Source organism: Zalophus californianus, chromosome 10, assembly GCF_009762305.2.
Source record: "Zalophus californianus isolate mZalCal1 chromosome 10, mZalCal1.pri.v2, whole genome shotgun sequence".
Taxonomy (NCBI): domain Eukaryota; kingdom Metazoa; phylum Chordata; class Mammalia; order Carnivora; family Otariidae; genus Zalophus; species Zalophus californianus.
The window spans coordinates 100,460,901-100,481,791 of record NC_045604.1 but is presented as its reverse complement, the minus strand read 5'-3'; the positions used below and the strand labels follow the sequence as shown (position 1 = coordinate 100,481,791).

Below are 20,891 nucleotides of genomic sequence, written 5' to 3'. Positions count from 1 at the left end.
GCATTCCTGGAAAATCCAGTGCGTATTAAAACTATGCAGAAAATTATTTTGTGTTTATATGCGAAAACAGTGTCAGGTTCTAACTGCACAAATGTCCGGTGGGATTTTAGGACATTAACTGAGATTTTGTGTGGTATTGTCCTTCATATTCCAGTACATCTAAGGTCCCCTAAGAGCCACCAGTGCCCTCCAGCCCCTGGGACAACCAAACACACTCCCACAAAGTGTGAAATCTCCACCCAGGGGTGGTATCCTCTAAAGAGAACCACCCCTTAAGTGGCTTTGACTTCTCTCTCCCCCTGCCCCTTTCTCTGTCTCATCATAAAATACCCTTGAGCATAGAAGTCTCAAAGCATTTTGGAGGGTACGTTTCTGAGACTTTATAGGCCCTGTTATTTTCTTGTTAGGTTTGTTTCCAAGTGTTATATGACTGTAGTTATTGTAAAGGGGATCCTTTTTTTTTTTTATTTAAGTCTCTATTCACTATTGCTCGTGTGTAGAAAAGCTACAGAAGTTTGTGGGGTTTTCTTATTTGGGTATTTTGCTGAGTTCTCTTATATTTTTCAGCAGATTGTGTTTTCTAGCTAGATGATTATATATTTTTTAAAATATTTTATTTATTTATCTGACAGAGAGAGACACAGTGAGAGAGTTAACACCAGCAGGGGGAGCGGAAGAGGGAGAAGCAGGCTTCCCGCTGAGCAGGGAGCCCAACGCGGGGCTCGATCCCAGGACCCTGGGATCATGACCTGAGCCGAAGGCAGACGCTTTAACAACTGAGCCACCCAGGCGCCCCAATAATTACATTTTTTGTAAATAGGCATTTTTCCTCTTCCTTTTGTCATATTGCTGTTGGTTTTTAATGTAAATGACAGGAATAGTTTGTTTCTTACAGGTTCAGTCCACATTGTCTATAACACTAAATATACCTGGGGTATATTTCTGGATTGAGGGGAAGGTGTCTATCATTGAGTCTTTCCAGTTTACTTCTATGATCAGGTTTGTTTGTTTTTGAGTCAGTTTTGGTAATTGATATATTTTCATAAAATTCATTTCATTTTTGTATTTATTATTATAAACTTGTGCATTCTAGTGTCTTACTTTATATAACATACACTCTCCATGTCTATGGTCCTACCACTATTCAAATTCTCAGTTTTGTTTGCTGTGCTTTTTTTTTTCTTGCTCAAACTGTTCTTAAATGGACCAGTTTTCCTTTAAGAATTTTTAACAGGTAACATGATCACATGACTCAAAAATTAAATATGTATATATGTGTTTAGTCAAGTATCTCCCCCTCCTCTAGCTCCCTGTCTGTTCTTCTGCCTGAGCCCCCTACTAGTGTCTTAGGCACTCTCCTAGAGCTTCTTTATGCATAAAGGAAAATGAATATATATTACTTTACTTCTGGTTTTCACAGAAGCTTAGCAATATGCCAGTAGGTTGTATGCACAGAGTTCCTCATTCCTTTTCAGGCTGTAACATCTTCCATTGTATGGATGTATCAGATTTATGTGTAACCAGTTCCCAAAGGATTACATTTTAGTTCTTTCCAAACTTGCAATTCAAAGCAATTGTTTCATTGTGTCTATAAATCCTTGCTGAGCTTCTTTAGTTTCTTGGCTCAGTGTTGCCAAATTGCCCTCCACAGAAGTTATAGGTTTTTATTCTACTAGTAAAGTACTAGCAAGCTCCATTTTCCCCAGGGAACTTGTATCAAATTTGGATCAAAATTAAACAACTTTTTCTTAATCTGCCCTTACCTTTTTAAAAAATACATTGTGTCTGAGTCAAGGTTATTGAGATACAATTTACATGTAGCAAATTCACCCCTTGTACTGTACACTGTGCAGTGTAATTTTAATTTGCATGTATTATAAGCACGATGTGCTATTTTTATAATCACAGAAGAGAGATTTTAAAACCCCAAAATGTAATGAGTAAAACTTGTAAATAAGACTAGTCGATTTGCACATTCTTATTTCTTCCCAGCCTCAGCAAATTTCATCCTTTGGCAAACTCAGAGCACACAGAGCAATACAAAATGATTTTTTTTTGGTAATGTGTTCTTGCCAATTTTGGAGAAGCACAGTAAGACAAATTGACTGTCAAAATGGAAAAGCTTAACTGGGAAGATACATTTATTGAATAATTGAAAAGAAGAGGAAATGCATTACCGATTAGCCACAAAAACGCATGACGCCTAATCTGTGCCTCAAGAGAGTTGTGTAAATGCGGAGTTGTGAAACTGTCTCAGCCCCAAAGTTCTTACCAGCCTTACAACCTGCCACTGCCTTGCTTGCAGGCTTCACAGCAACGGGGCATCGATGGATTGGTGATAGCTTTCAGGTTTAGCTGAAGTGCTCCGCTCCCGTAACTCTTTGTAGCTTTCCTAACCAGCCCTTTGTACCATCTCATTGTACCAAATATTTTAATGGATTCCTGCTTTGCTTTAGGATTTTTGCCTCGGAGGGGGCAGCAAAGTGGAAGTCAGAGAAAAAGCAATGAGTGGTAACCAGAGTTGGGAAAGTCATCTGATTTATTAAACAGCCAGGTGACCACCAGCAAGCAAGTTGCTTGGCTTCTCTGGGCTTTTCCCCCCATCTTATCGGAGAGGATTGGATAAGTTCCTTGCTTTTCACAGAAGGGTCCAAGCCTCAGGAGTATTACCTGAGAAATTCTCAGAAAGGGAGACTCTGGAGCCCCACCCCAGAACTCCTGAGTCCAACCCGGCATTTTAATCAGATGTCCAGGTCATTTGTATGCATTTTAAATGTTTGAGAAGTGCTGAAATGGTTTCCCAGATTCTGGTCTTGTGTCGAAATTCTGTGCTTCTGGGTCCTCTCTGAGTCGTTCATCACAGCCCTCGTTCTGGCTGGGTCTGCGTTGGTGCTAACCCACAACGACAATGGGACAACAGAGGAGACCCGAAAGCCAACCCTGTTTGCCTTTACAGAACCTTGGGAAGCGAGCCCACGCCTGCACCATGCCCCCGGCATACTTCCCTGGCTGTGTCGTCCACATTCTAGAAGCCCATTAAATAAAGAACAAGGAGATAAATATAGTCAGGCTACATAAACAAAGCACTTAGCTGTGTGTTTCTAATGTGCTTCCTTACTGGCATAAGAAAATCTAAGTTGATAGCCTCTGGGTGGTGTCCCTTGGAAGAGAAAACTTTCTTTTATGTCAGAGAGAAACTTTGGACCCTGATTTTTGGAGGGAGAACATGAATTTGAACTTAAATTTAACGAGATGGAGAATACTTATGTATTTATTCTTCACCATCCCAGTCCAGGGAGAACAAAGCACTTCAAAAGGATAGAAATGTGTTCCTGCTATTATAGCAAGCATCATAATCCTAAATTAGCCGTCTGAGTGTCAGAGTTGGAAGCACCCCTCACTGAGGAGAATCTCTTGTATTTTGTGCGGTTAGGATGTCTGGGATGTTAGTGCTTCTGCCCCAGACCTAACTAACCCTCTTCCATTGTGGGAAGCCTGTGTATCTCCCTGAGCTCATGTAAGTACTTGCTATGGTAATCTTGTGGAAATGATAGCAAAAACATTGAAAGAGAAGCCAAGCCAGGACCCCTGGGTGTGGATGTCTGCAGATAAAGGGTTTTCTTTCATGATTTAGGAGTTTTGGCTGCATGGGGTCTGTCCACATCAAGAATCTTGATGTTCTCAGCCCTCAAGTTAGAAACTAAGGTTTTTAGGAATTCCTAAAGTCTCAGCTTATCACAAGCAAAAATCTTCCCAGAAAAGTTCTGACGGACAGCACTGGAAGGAAATATGCGTGAGTGGGACGCCAGAAGTCTAGAGTTACTTTTCACCAGGGCCTTATTGAATGCTTTATCCGTGGAGCCGAGACACGTAAGGAGGGTACTGTCTTTGCATATGCTGTCAGTGCGTTTGTTCCAGGCTGTTCTGTGAGGCGTAAAGGGAGCCAAGGTCACTTGAGCCAAAAATGTGCTTTGTTTATAAACCCAGTTTGTTTCTGGGTTTCTGGGTTTTTGTGCGTGTCACAGGTTTCATCCCTTTTACCAAAAGAACAGTGGAAATAACGGGTTGCTTTGACGCAAATTCCAGGGAAGAAAAATAGCAAAGTGTGTGTACCCGAGAGGACATCGGCAGAAATGGATAGGACCAGGGAGAATACCATGTATTTCTCACACTTGATACAGTGAGATTGGAAGAGAAAGATCATGCCCAAAGTAGTTTCTTAAGGAATGCCTGGAACACATCCTCATTTTGGAGAATATTATAATCTGTTCTCTTCCTATTTCTGAGCTGTATGTTAATAAAAGGATGGCTTTTTTAGCACAAAGATGTGGGAAAGGTCACTTCCCCCCTAGATGTATACAAAAGTACTTATGCACCAATCGGGGCATTTCTTTCTATTTAATGCCATATTTGTCTTTCATTCTCCTGTTAGAGGATTTGATAGAGTTGGACTTACGGGCTCATCAAATAACCACTTTGGGATGTGGCATGGAGGTTTGGGGAGAGGCATACCTTTTCTTTTTTTATTATTATTTTTAAGACTTTATTTTAGAAAGAGAACACACACATGAGCAGGATGGGGAGGGGCAGAGGGTGAGGGAGAGAGAATCACAAGGAGACTCCATGCTGAGCACGGAGCCCAACACAGGGCTTGATCCCACAACCCTGAGAGCATGACCTGAGCCGAAACCAAGAGTCGGACGCTTAACCAAGTGAGCCCCCCAGGCACCCAGAGAAGCCTATCTTTTTAATTCATAACAGGAGCATGTACCTTCTACATTTCTTCCATGGTTGTGGAATTTCACTTAAATTCTACATCCAGACTTCGCGTCAGCATTCAACATTGCACCCAGTGGTCCATAGGGGTGGCAGGACCCTTTAAAATGTCTGGCATGTGTAGTTGGCTGTAAATTGGTTGGAATTCATGTTTGCACCTTGGATCTCAGACATTGCTAGGATTAGTTGGTGAGCATGAGGAGGCCCGACGTTTGACCAGAGTTTAGCACTTGCCAAACACAAAATTATTTCTGTAAATGTCAAGTGTGTCTCATCAGTCAGAATGGAAAGGGGAAGAGGCGAGGCCAAGAAGAAACATCTGTGTGTGGTTAAATAACATTTGCTTCACTCGCTGTTTGAAAACACCGCTCTTTTGTATATTCAAGAACTGTATATATTTGAAAAGGGAAAAAATCAACTCGTCAGCTATCGTTTCTTAATTTTGCTGCATAAAAGGCTCTGTCAGGATTAAAGTCAACCTGCATTTTCAGACTCTGGTGACCTAGGCCGCTTTCTGGAACGCAGCCTCCTGCGGACGGCTCGCCTTTGGCTCGCCTTTGCCCATCTACCATCGGCCCTGGTCGCGGTGTGCTCATGTCCCGCACGCGGTCACGTCAGGACGTGGCACCAGGCTGTGTGCCATGTTGGTGGGACTGTGGGGTCTGGGCTTGGACTTGGCTTTCTGCTCCGTATTTCACACTCACGTGTCAATGCCTGTGATTTTGTCTTTGTTCTCCCCCCATACAGATCCGGAGTTAGCTGTTGGCACGCTCCCGGAACATGATAGCCAGGATGCAGGGCCGATTGTCCCCAAGATATCGGGTCTAGAGAGAAGCCAGGAGAAGAGCCAGGACTGTTGCAAAGAGCCGATCTTTGAGCCCCTGGTGCTTAAAGACCCCTGCCCTCAGGTCCCTCAGCCGCTGCCCCAGCCCCAGGCGGAGCCCCAGCCACGAGCTCCTTCTCCAGACCCCGACCTGGTGCAGCGCACAGAGGCCCCGCCTCAGCCCCCACGTCCAAGCACACAGCCACCACAGGCGCCCCCAGAGGCCCAGCTTCAGCCCGCCCCTCAGCCTCCAGTGCAGAGGCCACCGAGGCCGCAGTCCCCTGCCCAGCTGCTCCACCAGGGCCTCCCGCCCGTGCAGGCTCACCCCTCGTCCCAGAGCCTCTCCCAGCCATTGTCAGCCTACAACAGCAGTAGCTTAAGCCTCAACAGCTTAAGGTGAGCCATCCTGCTTTTTTGGCCTGAATGTTGCCGCCTTCTTCAGGTGGGAGTGGGTAAGGAGTTCCCAAGGAGACTGGCGTTTCTTGTTGCAAACACACTGTCGCGGTGTTCTCGGGAAGCAGAGCCCGGAGGGCAGGGAGACGGCCCAGGGAAGGGGCGGCATGCATGAGAACCAGCGCAGAAACCTGAGGGGCACCCAGCGCTGGGAGAGTCTTAGAAGGGAGGCCATTTGCCTCCGAGGGAGAACGACTCGAGGATGCGCCATCTACCTGCGACTCCAGAGTCAGGAAGATGGGGACCAGGGAGGTTTCTGGTTGAGGTTTTTCCATTACCACGGACCTCCAAGGCGGTCCGAGAGGCCGAGAAGCAAGCTACGTTTGGAGAACAAGGAGCCCTGTGGTGGAGATCCAGGCTCTCTCCTGCCTCGTCTTCGCCAAACTACAAAGGAGAGTTTTCAAAGTAGCACAGTGGAGGACTGCCAAGGAAAGGGAGCCCGAAACCCCAGGGTATGGGGCCAAGCATGGCTCACCCTTGCTTGGCCCCGGGGGTTGTAATTCTAACCTCCCGGGACTCTTGTGACTTTGTTTCCCTTGTGACAACCTGGTGACTAGGGGGATTCTGGGGCTTGCTGCTTCCTGTCTAGGACAGGAGAAGGAAACTGCCTTCGCCAGGGTTCTGCCCCCGAGTTCATGTCCGTGGCCCCCAGACCAGAGCGCTGATCAGGGGTTCCCTGGTTCACCTCCTACTGGTGCTTCTTCATTGAAGGGGGTCACAGTCAGACGGGGTGAGCTCAGGCCATTGTTCTTACGCCTCTCTGAAAACTGTAGGACGTGTGGCTAGTGGAGGATGGGAGGGTGCAGGGCTCCTAGGGGCAGAGATGAGAACTTGGCAGCAGAGTGGGGAGCGGACCTGGGTTTTCGGCCAAAGCTCTGGGGCCTCAGCTCCTGTTGTGCTGTCTGCGGTTGTGATCATAACAGAAGCTTCTCGTGTTCCCCGGGGCGGGGTCTGTAAAGAGTGTAAAGAGGAAGAAGCAGGAGAAAGTGTTGAATGGCTTTGGGCAGGGAGATAGAATTTTTTTTTTTTTTTTTAAGAAAATAAAAGTCTTACCTCTTTTTTCCTTTCTTCTTCCTTTTTTTTAATTTTTTTTTGTTGTTGTTGTTTTTTGGTGGTTGCTCCCACAGCAGTAGCAGAAGCAGCACTCCAGCAAAGACTCAGCCCGCCCCTCCTCACATCTCTCATCACCCCTCGGCCTCCCCGTTCCCCCTCGCACTGCCCAACCACAGCCCCCTGCACAGCTTCACGCCCACCCTCCAGCCCCCCGCACACTCACATCACCCCAATATGTTTGCCCCTCCCACGGCTTTGCCTCCTCCACCGCCTCTGACTTCAGGGAGTCTGCAGGTCCCCGGACACCCGGCCGGAAGCACTTACTCAGGTAGGAGGGAGGAGCCCTCCCGCCGCGCCCCCCCCCCGAGCCCCTCCCCCCAACCCCCATCCCCCATGTCTCGCGCTGGTGGCCTCTCTGTCTGTGCTGCCCCTCGGGCTGGGTTTTCTCTTTTGACGATTTCCTGCTTTGTTAGCCGTATTCTTGTAACCTTCCTCCAGCCCTGTACGGGCCGGAGTTCAGCCAAAACACGTACCAGCACCATACCGACCCAGACAACTGCCAGGGGGAAGCAGTTTGTTGGAAGTCAGGAGGCTTTCCAACTGAGTTCACCCACTGAGTGGGAGCACACGGATTGTAGACGCCCTGTCTCCTGGGCTCCCGTGAGAGGGACAGAAACATTGCCAGGCCCGGAGACTGTTCCATTCCAGGCTCTGAGAATTCCATCCTGGTTTAAGGGGTTTGTTTTCAATGAGTAGGGCCTTCTCCCTTCTTCAGAGGGGAAGATGCACTTTTCGTGCCCAGAGCGTTGTGTTAACAAAATCGAGTGTTAGCTACTGGCCCCTCTTCTCCTCCCCTGTATTGATCAGGCTGGGATCCCAAGTTTGGGTCCATCATAGCCACGTTATAACCCTACTGCAGAAATTCCCCCTTGAAGAAGAAGGCACGAGAACATGGCCGTGGTAACGGAGATCGGGGTGCAGTCACCGTTCTTAAGCACTTAAATAATTCCTCGAACCCCCGCAAACAGCCCACAACGTGGACAATATTATCGTCCCCCTATGGTAGAGGAGGGAACCGAGCCCCGGACGGGTGACTGCCTAGGCCCCATCAGCTCCCTGAGCTGATGCCAACAGAGCTGAAAATCAGCCTCTGGCTATTCGGCCTGGAGCCTGTCCCCGAAAGCCGAGAGCCTAGAAGAACACAATCCGATTGTGACGGGCTGTCAGGATCCTCCGGTCGGTGGTCCCCTCCCATCTGGGGGCACAGGGGCTTCCGGGGGCGCCCTTGGTCCTTGTCCCCCTCTGGTCAGGTACTCAGACGTCCTGATCAGAAGGATATTACTGATGTGGCGAAAAGCGTCATCCTCTCCCTCCCCTTCTTTTCCAGAGCAAGACATCTTGCGACAGGAACTGAACACACGTTTTCTGGCCTCTCAGAGCGCTGACCGTGGGGCGTCCCTGGGCCCTCCGCCCTACCTGCGGACCGAGTTCCACCAGCACCAGCACCAGCACCAGCACACGCACCAGCACACGCACCAGCACACCTTCACGCCGTTCCCCCACGCCATCCCGCCCACCGCCATCATGCCGACGCCAGCACCTCCCATGGTGCGTACCCCAGGCAGAAATGTGAGGATAAGTAGAGCACAACTCTTTTTTGATGCAGCGCACGCTGGGGTGGAACGGGCTTTCGGGGCACAGGAGATGGAATGGGGAGCGGTAGCCACTTAGGGGGCTCCCTCGGCCTTGCCCGTCTCTGCTGGCGAGAAGGGAATGTGCCCTGCTCCAGGCAGCACTAACCCAGGGCCTCAGGTAGGCACTTCTTTCTAGAAAGTTCTGTCTAGTACTATGCGTGTGCCTGGGGAGGGGGGTATTCTCGATGCCCTCCAAACCGTCCCATCCAGTGTTGGTAGTTAACTTCTTAAAGGGTAATTTTGTCTTCTTGAGCATCTTGGGGGATTGCCACCACTTAGAAAAAGGTACCTGTCTGTGCTTCGCACCAAGTCGTAGCAGATAAGTGCTCGTAGAATTCCGGGAGTCAGGAGGAGGGCCGAGGAGGGGAGAGAGCCGTCCGAAGACCTGGACCGTGTCTGTGACCCCCTGCTCTTTCAGGTGGCTCCCCGAAGCCTATTTTGTTGAGGGGGGATTCTGTCGCTTGTGTTTCATAAGATGGTGCCCCAGGCTGGTATCCTGCTCTGTCAGCAAGTGCTCAGGGAGCTGTGGGCCCCTCGGGGCAGAACTCGGTCTTGTGGTAGAAGATGCTGCTGACAAGGACATGGTCTTGGTCTCCACTAGGTCTAGCACATGCCAGGGGAACCAGTTAGGATTTTTTTTTTTTTTTTTTTAACTTACGAACCATAATGAATAGTGCCATATTAGGGTGCTAAATATGCTGAGATAGAGCCCCGTCTGCCACCGTGAGTACTGGGGTGTTTTACTTACCTAACTTTTGGTATATAAGGAAATACTTGATTTGGTATCGGCATGGTGAGAATAGATTTGAATTCTGTGATTTTAAGAGGTGCACTCTCCACCAAACATTGCATCCTCTCCTCCCTCCCCCTCCCTATTTTGTTCAACTTAATTTTTTTAAATATAGATTTTGAAGTCTATTTTCTAAATTTATTTAGGAGAATATTAGAAATGAGATGTTGGAACCAAAATTTTTCCTATAACAAATCCTGTGTCATTTTTCTGGATGAATTATACTTTTCAACAGTTATATTTTTAAGGGCCTATTATCTTGAAAAAGAGTTTCTGGCAGCGTGAGTGATCTGTTACACAGATAAATGAAATCTAGGGTGGGGGGTTACAGCACAAGGATGCTGACGTTATTTAGAGGAAGTAGAGGTATCCTCTTTTCTGCTCAAAAGAAAAGTTTTAAGACCCTGCCCAGATGCCTTTCCATGTGGGTATAATACATCTCAGTAGGTGGCTGAATGTACTTGTTCTTCTGCCAAAGGGAAGATGAAAACAGGGAATCTCTGGATGAATTAGACCAAATGCTCACTTCTCTCTGATTGATCTGGATAATTGCCTCTTTCTCCAGTTGAGATGTCTGGTTTGTGCCAGTCTCTAAAAACAGACCAGAAAGAAAGACACTCTCGTGCGACCAGGGCCTAAATGCACCGAACGGGTTCTCACTTTGCTTTTCCATTTCTTGTCGGAGCAACTCAGGAGTGAAGAAGGGATCCCTCCTAATACAGCGAGGTTATGGAGTCGGATAACAGCCTAATGACAGAGAAGCTGACTTAGGGCGGCCTCCGCTGAAGCAGTGAACAGAAATGTAGACTCTTTAAGTAACTAGCTTTTGCTTTGATCCCTTTACAGTTTGACAAATACCCTACAAAAGTTGACCCATTCTACCGGCACAGTGTGAGTCTTGTTACCATGCTACCCATTCAATGTAACTGCTTTTCCATTTTTGTGCTCTTGCCACAGATCAGTAAATGACTAGCAGCCTTCCTTAATCATCTTTGCAAGAATTCCCATTGCTCCTCGTCACTTTGGATGCTTGCTTTTGTGACGTTTGCTTCTGGTAACGATGCAGTATCGTCTTCTGAATCAAAAGATCATTAGCATGCCTAAAACTGGAAAGCGCAGGTGAACTTCACTGGAAGCTGGGCATCTGGCCTCAGAGTGGGGTGTCTGCAGTGAAATCACCGTGGTTTCAGGAGACTCTGAAATCACAGGATTTTCAGTCATCTACCGAAGTGTCATTAAAGCAAAATTCCCAGAATTCAACTTGAATGATTTCTTCCAAATAGAATGTCATTAATCTTTTTGACTCCTCAGTGCCTCAAAAAAGCAGATTCTCATCTCCTCCTGACGAAATTAGACCCCTCTCCCACATGGCTGGTATTGTCCTCCTGAGCTTGTTACAACTAAAAACCAAAATATCATTTAAATAAAAGAAGGGTTTATAATGGAAATCTGTGATTTTTTTCCCCCCTTTAAACTCATTCTTCTTTATATAAAAAAATAACTCATTTTATCCTATCTTAAAGAGTTCAGTTCTTGAACTTAAACTGGTACCAACCTAAGTTATATATATATTCAGTAGAGACATCAGACAAGGACTTTTTTTAAAACACAAACACCTTCAACGTCTTACCATGATATTTTGATTATGGAGTGAATACTGCATCATGTTTACCTGAAATTTTGCAAGTCTCTTTGCTCAGTGGTTGATTTTTATTTTTTTAAATGACACCAGAAAGGAAGATTAATAAGTGCTTGTAGCCATTGTTGGTCCACCATATTCAACTATGCGTGCTTGGAAAGAAGTGCTCCTCAGGTCAGCAAAGCCTGAATTCATCCATACTGTGAACCAGATCATTAGACACTGTCTTAGTCCAAGGTGTAGCTGATAAGTCAAGACTACAAAATAGTAGAAATAATGAAGAATGAGTTTCTCCAGAGACATGCAGATATAACGTGAGGAAGCCTCCTCACGAAAAGGAAAGTATATCCAAGTGCCTGGGCCCCACTTTGTTCTGACACTTTCTGCTCAGCTGTGATACAAAAGCACTTTTTATTTATTTTATTTATTTGTTTTTAAAATATTTATTTAAGAGAGAGAGGGAGCGCGAGTGAGCAGGGGGGAGGGGGAGAGGGAGAGGGAGACAAGCAGACTCCCTGCTGAGCACAGAGCCCTGCACAGGGTTCGATCCCAGGACCCCGAGATCATGACCTGAGCTGAAACCAAGAGTCAGACGCTCAACCTACTGAGCCACCCAGGCACCCCACAAAAGCATTTTTTAAGTGGACATGCAAAATCCAGTAAACCCGCGGGTCTCCTCTTTAGGGATGTCCCGTGAATGGTGCCATCCTTGATGATCATCAGATTTCTGCCCTTCATCAGTATTTGCTGATTTAAATTAAGCACCAGCTAACAAAGTCATTCCTAGAGAAAGTTCAGGATGCTCAACAGGGGGCTCAGATTTACTCCCTAGGACAAAATGCGTAGTGCTTTTTTATAAGCTTATTCCACAGAGGGTCCTAGATTTAAGATGGAGAATAAGCCAAGAGGCCTGAGTTTTTGCCAGGTTTATGTTTTATTACTTAGGTACTAAAGATTTTTCATCAAGTCGGCTGGGGGGGATAATCAGCTGTATTCTAAGAGGGTCAGTAATGGACTACAGCAAAAGGAAAATGGTGAAAATCCCTAACTTTTTATTGAAAACATTAAAGGAAATATTCCCCACCTGGAGGCAGAGTAATAGAAATTTGAGTGTGTTTTAGTGTGGCATGTATTTAATTACTCTGCTTCATACAGTGTACTGTGGGAAAGTTATTTCGTTTTATTAGTTATAGTGGATAATATATGAAGTACTTAGTCTCTCCCGCTTTGGGGATTAGGATGTTATAAGGGGAATTAAGATGCAGTGCACTCAAGTATCTAAAACACAATTTTAGACTTAAAAGTAGTTTTAAATGAGGGCACTTGGCTTGCAATCACTGTTTAAGTGGATTTAGTTCAATATCAATTAGTCTGAAAAACTTTGCTGCATCATTGAAGGGAGCAAAATGAAATAAGGACCAACAGAAACAGTGCTCTGAAAACAGGATTATGAAATGGGCATTTCAGCCCTTACCTAGAAATAGCTAACGTAAAGTCATTAGGCGGAAAAGCTTGAGTTATTATTGTATTTTCGACATATGCAACCATAAAGGGGGGGTGACTTAGTGTCCGCATGGTGGTTTGATCAAAGAGAATGGAACCAGAGCAGTGGGATCTCAGAAATATTCGAGTTTTAGGAGGAGGAAGAACTGTGTTTACCTTGTCTTCAGTATGGCTGTATATTTCTTTCCTCCATTGTGTCCCCTGTAAACTGGTTAATTCCAGAAAATTCATATTCTTAATTCAGAATCATTCTTCCCCCTTCACTGAGTGGTCAGACCTGTCAAGGGCTCGGCTTGAGCAGCCCCCAGTGAGCTTAGCTTGTCCATCTTCCAGAAAAAAACAGCTTCATTGTGAGTGTACACAGAGTCACTTTATCTTACCCTCCCACACATATTTGTCATCATTTGAGACGAGACAATTAAATTGTCCTCTGAAACCACCACTTCTGCAACAACCTAATGAAGCAAGGATTGTGAATATTTTCTCATTTCCTCAAACTATTAAAAATCTAAAAGTACTAATTGAGTTTTAATGGTATAAAATCCTGGAACTCATAAAGACTTGCTTCTTTTTCTTCCTTTTTTCTTAATTTTTCTTTTTTTTCTTTTTTCCTTTTTCTAATTAACTGGGAATTTTCCAGGCATCTTATTTGGCTCAGCATCCCTTCCCTGTTTTTGATGCGCATTAAAATCTCAAGCCATTCAGGTCTTCTATCTGATCTAACAATTAATAATTAGAAAAGCTCCCTTTCTAATGATGTCCTCATTTGGGACATCATTTGTCGGCTGATTGATTCTGAACTACTTTTAACTTTTTAAGTTAAGCATTCATGGCATATCTGTGTGATCATTTCATCATGGCTTCTTGACTAATAGCATCAAACTGGTGTTACCTGGCTTGCTAATGTGGATGTCATTCGATGGGAAGGGAATTGGAATATATCGTTTGCCTCCTACTAAAATCTTTTTGTCCCCTCCCCGTCTTTGGTCACAGCTCTTCCATTCCTACCCTCCTGCAGTATCGGGCATCCCCCCTATGATTCCACCCACTGGCCCTTTTGGTTCACTACAAGGAGCATTTCAGCCGAAGGTAAGCAACCTGACCATGAAAACACACAAGCATCTTTACAAGCAGAGCCTCAGTCGAGGCGGGCGGGTGGGTTCTACAGCCTCTCACCTGCCAGTGGCTAAGTTTTCTAATCCAAAGTGACCATCGGGATTAGAGAGAGAGTATTTTTTTTTTTTTTTTTTTTTTTGCTAGCCCCTCGAGTTTTAAACCTCAGCCCGAATTTAATTTTCAATCTGTACTACCTATGTAATCTCAGTTGAGCTAGGATTCCCTGTAATCTTTTAAGACACACAGAAGACGTATATGTATTTTTTTTCCACCAGTACTGGGGACAAAAGCTTCTGGCCAGGAGATGTATGAAATGTCAGATTCGTGTGCACCACCTTGTCCTTGCGGTGTATGTTATTAGCAAAGAGGCATAGCTGAGCCTTTATTGATTTGAATAGCAAGGACTAGAACCTTGCTAAAACTAACTAAAATGTCATCCTTCCGGTTGTGTGAAGGAAGTTGCTTCTGCTCGTCTCCCCCATTCTGCTCCTTAGCCTTGTGTGTCTGCAAATAGGGGGTCTGCCTGCAGGTGGAGGGCAGCCACCCACCCTTTCATGCACCCCTGTTCCGCCTCTGCCCTGCCTCGGTCCTCCCTCAGCCACGGTCACCCTTGCCAAGGTCAAGCCTTACAGCCTAATGTGAAATTAACCTTTTGCCCTTCACAATAAGTAAGTAAGTCCTTTTCTACCTAGTCAGTGTTCTGCTCGGCTTGGGCTAGGGTTGTCTCCAAAGGTCAGTATTGAGGAGTGGTTCTCTGAATACCCTCCCTTTATGTGACTTTGTTATAGCCCTTACTTTATTATTTTTTTAAGATTTTATTTATTTATTTGACAGAGAGAGACACACAGCGAGAGAGGGAACACAAGCAGGGGGAGTGGGAGAGGGAGAAGCAGGCTCCCCGCGGAGCAGGGAGCCCCATCCCAGGACCCTGGGATCATGACCTGAGCCGAAGGCAGACGCTTAACGACTGAGCCATCCAGGCACCCAGCCCTTACTTTATTTTTATACAAAAGCAAAATGTAGTTATGTTACTAACCATTCTCAGATTTTTAAAGTAGGAAATTTTGCTCTATGTGATTTGGGTTTTCTTTGCTTCCCCCCCCCCCCCACTCATTTCTAAGAGAAAAAACACCAGCTTGGGGCCAGAGTCACCCAGAATGAGTGCATTTTGCATTTCCAAAGGCACGTTGCCTCAAAGCTAGACATTGGAAAAGAAATTTAAAAGCCTTGGGGGTGGGACCAGCTACACCTTAGAAATGACATTTACCTGCTCAGAACTATAGTTTCTAGGCCAGGTTATCTCTACCCGGGGCTTTAATGATGGCCATGGGCAACCCCTCCTATCTCGGATGAACCAGTGGTGATTTTTCAACCCCTTCCCCCGGTCTGCATCTGTTCACTCCTCCCTCCCACCCTGGTCTGCCCCCTCTGGGTTGCACCAAATCTCTGGTGCCTCCCCAAACAGACAGCTAGGTCATTTAATAAATTAGACTATTTCCCTCACTCACAATTATCCAATCACACAGAAATCTACATCTGGGCAAGAAAGTGTCTCTCTTGGTGTTGAAATAGGCCTTTCCAGGCCATCTTACTGATTGAATATGTAGATTGCAGTTCATTAGCGGAGTTCTTCATATGTATGCAAATCAGGCTGTTAACAACTCCAGCTTAATTGTTAGTTGTTAGTTGGACAGCGGCTGATTGCTTTTCTTTCTTCCATTCTTTTTTTCTTATTTTTTTTTTCCCCTCCTCCTTAGAGGCAAGCTTTGTGCCTAAACTTGAGCTCTTTTCCCACACGCGTTCACTTGCTGGGGTGAGGGGAGTCACAGAAGTTGTGATTTCTTAAATAAAATACCAGGTGAAAAACGTTCCGAATCCTTTCATCCACTAGAAAGTAAGGACTGCGTGCGCCGGAAGTAGGCTTTCTGTTGTTGCCATCAGTTCAAAGGACAACAGCCCGTAGATAAGGTTACTGTTATGAATGACATTTAAGAATGGTGGCGGCATAGGACAGATGAAGCAGCATCCCTGTAGAAATCATTTAATAGTAGGTCTGTGCGGCCCCTAAATTAGGTCCTCTTGTCCCATTTCCACCACTGCTAATGAGTAATTACTGAGCGTAATTCCCTGTTATTGTCTGCCAGTTAAAATTCAGAGTTCGCTTAATGTCTGCAAAACACTTTCAGTTATTCTGATGAGAAGCACCTGATACAGCACATTGCCGTGATGTTCACTCAAGCATCTCTCAGAATGCTCGGTGATGAAGCAGAAACGCCATGACAGGGCCATCCGTAACTCGGAGGGAGATAGGGATTTGGGGGCAGTGCTTTCGTGTGTTCTTCCCCCCCCCCTTTTTTTTTTTCGGTCCTTTGCTCTCTATTACAGTCAAATGTGGCATGGTCCACCTCTCTGCTTTTTGATGCCTTTCCTAGACAGGGTGGACTCTGGTCAGGGTCCATCAAGAACAGAGGGAACCGGGCCTCCTGAAGAGCATGTGTGATCACTGGGGAGTATGCACCTGTCAACTCTTGTGTTCCAGAATCAAACAAACAAACAGAATCAACGTTTGACTTCTGTAATGTAGAACGAAAGAAAGATCTTGCCTTTCGGGTCATGAGTTCCATGCCTCCTAAGCTGTGGTCTGATTAATTTGTAGACATCCAACCCAATCGATGTTGCTGCTCGACCCGGGACAGTCCCACACACTCTGCTCCAAAAGGACCCGAGGGTACGTAGAAAGTCAGGCTCGGATGCAGGTAACACCAGGGGCGTGTTTGTTTCCGAGGGACAGCCAGCCCGGGGCGCGCTCCTGCTTCAGCTCCGCTGCTATTTTAGCTGTCCCTTCTAGTTCGTGGAAGAAAATGCCAGTCATGCTTAGAAAACAAAAATCTCCCCTGCTCCACTGTGGCTAAATGACACAAGGGGAGTGACTCGCCAGTGGGAGAGAAGACAAATGTCCTGTGGTCCAAGCACAGGAAGTGAACACTCTTACTCTTAGCTTGTGTAGCTTCTGTTCGACCAGTCTTGTCTGTCGATGTCTCCTAAATTTCTGTTGCCCAGAAGAAGAAGCTGTAAGCGCTTTTCTTCCTGGAAGTCACAGGACCCTCTCCCTGCTCCTCGGGTCAGGAAGTCACCACACAGCGCTCCTGGCCCTCTACTTTCAATGCGGGAAGCATCCTCCTGTGATCTAAGCAGAATATCCCTTACGCTTTGCTTCTCTCATCCGTTCATAATGCACACCTCTACCGACTTCGGAAGAGAATTGGAAGTTCTACAATATAACAGATAGTCTTGTCCGGTGGATTGTTACTTACATTCGCCTTTGTAGTAAATGTGGACAAATGATTACTTTTGACAGTATTTTCTTTTTCCCTGGGTAGGGGCAGTCAGAAATTGAGGACCAGAGTTAGGTAGAAGTTTAAAATGACTCAGTTATGTAGGTATTTGTCTGATGGTTAGTGACCATCTAAAAAAGATCTCATAACCTGTGAGTAATGGGCGGTCATCAAATTTAAGTGTGTTGGCAAAGACAGCCTAGTTCTCCCCGGGTCCCTGGTAGAACCCAGCCTTACAGGTCTACGGTCTGGAGGCGAGGCCGTTCTGCCCTAGAACCCCTGCGGTGGGGTTGGGAAGGACCGCTCCAGATAGTGGAGCTCCTCAGATGTGTAATGTGAGCAAATCATGTTGCCAGAGGGCAAATTGCTATTGATTAAACTTGGTCGGGGGCTTGTCAGTGTGGATGTACCCAGGCTTGTGAAGTGGGGGAGGGGACGCTTGGCACTTTTGATAGTGTGAAAATGGGTTAATTATTCTCTAAAAGGGCTTCATTTAAAAGTAAAATTCTAACATTTTAATTTCCCCTCCTAATGAAGCACTACAAATTTGTTAATTAGAGCAATTGTTTGAGTGACAGGCATGTAACCAAGTTGTCATTTTCTCTTCACAGTTGACAGATCCTTTCAGACCTATGTTAAGGGTAAGAAAGCTCCTTCTAGAACTGTTTTGCAACCTCTGTTTGACTCCCTGCGGGTTAAAAATACAAATCCATTACAAGGAAACAAGCCATAGAAACGCTGGAATAAAACGTTGGGATGGCAGTGGCTGGGTTTTTCAGGTGGTGTGATTGACAATGGCCGAATTTGTGTTGCTTGGAGTGTTGGAGGAAGCCAGGCCACTGAGGGAAAGCAAACAGATAAAACATTCATTTGAGCCAGAGTTTCTTGTCCACAGTGTTGCTAAAAGGCTTGACAAGTAGGGGGCTATATAGAGGAGGACTGAAGCTATGGGCAGAAATTGGGATTTCACTGAATTTTCCTGTCTCTTCTGCACCTAGCAGATACATATGTGCATATATGTGTGTATATGTATATATATATATATATATATATATATATGTCTATTTATCTTGGCTGGTGGCTGCCCCATTCTGCAGTAAGTAGTGTTGACCTTCACAGCCATCCGACCTGTTCCCCTGGTGCAGAAGTAGCTACTCTAGGCCTTAGTTTGTTAACGTCTTGAGTGGTCTGGAGAGTGGCCAAGAGATGCCTGACTTACTTGGTGGGGCGGGGGCGGGGGGGAGATGGACCGTCGGCTGGAAGATGGATGGAGAGATTTCCTGCTATCCTTACCCCGTGTCTGGCACATATAATCAGATCATGCCATTTCTCCAAAGAGAATCAAAGGAGGACTGTGTCATCACGTAGGTGATTTCAGATGACCCATAATTTCATTACGAGAGAACTGACCCAGACTTGGACTTAAGTGTGTGTTTCACAAAGAGCTCCTTAACGTAGAAACCAGAAGCGTCTGCCCTTTGCCGATGTAGGACTGGGGCAGTGTTTCTTCTCACGCATCCTGTAGTTAACCGAGCACACGTTTGGAGCGGATGAGTCGATTACGCAGCAAGAATACAAATGGACTGGAAAGAGGGGGTCCCCCCACTCCGGGTGGTGAGATGGCACACTCAGTTACTCCTCTGCCCCAAAAGCAAGACGTGCCCGGACCACGAGAGACACGGGTTGATCCACTCACAGACGTGATGATTGCAGAGGCCCGGAACGTGGGCAGGAATGAGCGCTCTCCGTTGTTCTTTCTTTGCTTGGGAACGAACGGCGCCCACCAACACGAATGGGTCATTGACTCTTAGCAGAGCTCTTGCGGGAACTGGGCTCCAGTAAAAATGTGAATTTCTTTGTTCCGCTCTGGGGGTGAGGACGAAACAGCGTTGGGGGGAGGTTACACAGGGTCTTCTGTAGCCTCTCTTGTTTTGAACCGGTTCACAGCCACTCACTAATTAGCTCTTCTGAGCAGCCGATTTGCATCCTAGCGCGGCCGCCTGAGTTGAGTAGGGCCTCCCACTCTCCCAGGCCTGCCAGCTGCCACCAGAAAAGAAAGACAGAGTGGGGCTCAGGCTTTTGCCATCTTGTCCCTGGTAATCGGGGAGGTCCCCGTCAAGTAGGGTTTGGGGAGCAGTGACCACCGGCTCGGGCTCCGTGGAGGAAGGGTGGAGCCGGCCTGGGGGCCACTGAGCACTCGTGTTCCGTGAAAAAGAGCCTCTGCCGCCCAAAGTTGCTGAAAAGCTTCGGAGAAGTTGGAGGTGGTTTTCTGTGCAAGGTCTTCCTTCTGACCGCGGTGCTCTTTCTTGTTCCAGAAACCAGGGAAGTGGTGTGCTATGCATGTTCACATCGCCTGGCAGATCTACCACCACCAACAGAAAGTCAAGGTCAGTCTGGCGGTCCTTGTCCGGCGGCGGGAGGGGGAGACAGGGCCTGCGGGTGTGTGATCCCCTGACAGAGGAGGCATTCAAACAGCTTCTAAAGACCCTCTGGCAGGAAGAATCCAGTCTCTCTTGGAAACACTATTGGGAAACCGTACTATTAATTAGGGAAACCACCCACAAAATTACAAAACAGAACTAAACTGTTAACTCCCTGATGTTTTATCTTTTTAGACGATTTTGTTATTGTAGTGATCCACAGAGCTTAAACATAGGTTAAATCCTGGGGGGGGGGGGGGGGGTTGAGAATCTAATTATAGCAACCAAGTGTTTATATGGAAAATGCGTAGTATCTGGGAAGAACTATACATGAAAGTTGTCATTTCTGTAAGAATTGGCACATTCTTTTCACTGTATGACTTTGAAAAGCTTACCCTATGTGATGTTACTGAACTTCCATCAGCAATGCATATTATGAAGAAATCTCTTCTAGAAGTAATGTCATAGTGACCTTTCAGTATACTTGGCATTAGTCATCTCGATGACCAGTGACAGAGCTTAGAGTTCACTCAGTACCTGCCAGAACCACTCTGACCCGTTACCCTATCTGTCCGCAGATTATTTTGCTTAAACTTCTGTCTGTATTTTCATCATACAGATGAATACGGTCCGTGCTTTACCAGGCATTTGTGACACAGCAGGGTCAAGAGCCTTCTGTAGGTGAAAGGCATCACTGGTTGACTTAGGGACCAAAGTAACTGACTTTGGTCAGTCCAGATTTTACCATCTGGGTATTTACCGTCTGGGTAACCGTGCCAAGAAAAACAGGAGAAAACAACCAATCAAGTAATTCCAGTAAGTTCATCCATTTTTTTTCACAAACAAGCATTTAGTGCTAACAGCATTTGGGAGCCATCATGAGCTTAAGAAAAGAAGCCAATAAATGAGAGCTGGTCATCCTAGAAATGTTTTGTTTTTTAATGATTACATAATTTAAAAAAACAAACAAACAAAAAACCTAGTAAGGGGCGCCTGGGTGGCTCAGTCTGTTAAGTGTCTGCCTTCAGCTCAAGTCATGATCCCAGAGTCCTGGGATCAAGCCCTATGTCCCGCTCCCTCTCCCTCTGCCCCGCCCCCCACTCATGCTCCTGCACACTCTCTCTCTCTCTCTCTCTCTCTCTCTCTCTCTCTCTCTCTCTCAACTAAATAAATAAAATCTTAAGAAAATAATTAAAAACCAACCTAGTGAAAACTTAAAAAGCCACCCTCAGTAAATGAGGTCACTAAGATATTTTGCTTTGGTGCCAAGTACCTGCTCTTTCTCCCAA

The 20,891-nt window shown here is 46.1% G+C and overlaps 1 protein-coding gene across 5 annotated transcripts in view; it reads left to right on the top strand.

Annotated features, from left to right (window-relative positions):
- AUTS2 (activator of transcription and developmental regulator AUTS2) overlaps nt 1-20,891 on the top strand; it is a 1,115,275-nt gene that overhangs the window by 1,081,047 nt on the left and 13,337 nt on the right. For 3 of the 5 annotated variants that reach the window (XM_027609950.2, XM_027609947.2, XM_035722062.1), the window contains 8 exons: nt 5,524-5,995; nt 7,180-7,433; nt 8,493-8,734; nt 10,436-10,480; nt 13,725-13,820; nt 16,504-16,575; nt 17,794-17,823; nt 19,498-19,569. In XM_027609950.2, coding sequence (XP_027465751.1) covers nt 5,524-5,995; nt 7,180-7,433; nt 8,493-8,734; nt 10,436-10,480; nt 13,725-13,820; nt 16,504-16,575; nt 17,794-17,823; nt 19,498-19,569 — 1,283 coding nt within the window. The remainder of the gene's footprint in view (nt 1-5,523; nt 5,996-7,179; nt 7,434-8,492; nt 8,735-10,435; nt 10,481-13,724; nt 13,821-16,503; nt 16,576-17,793; nt 17,824-19,497; nt 19,570-20,891) is intronic. The other 2 variants (XM_027609948.2, XM_027609949.2) reach the window with 2 other exon arrangements.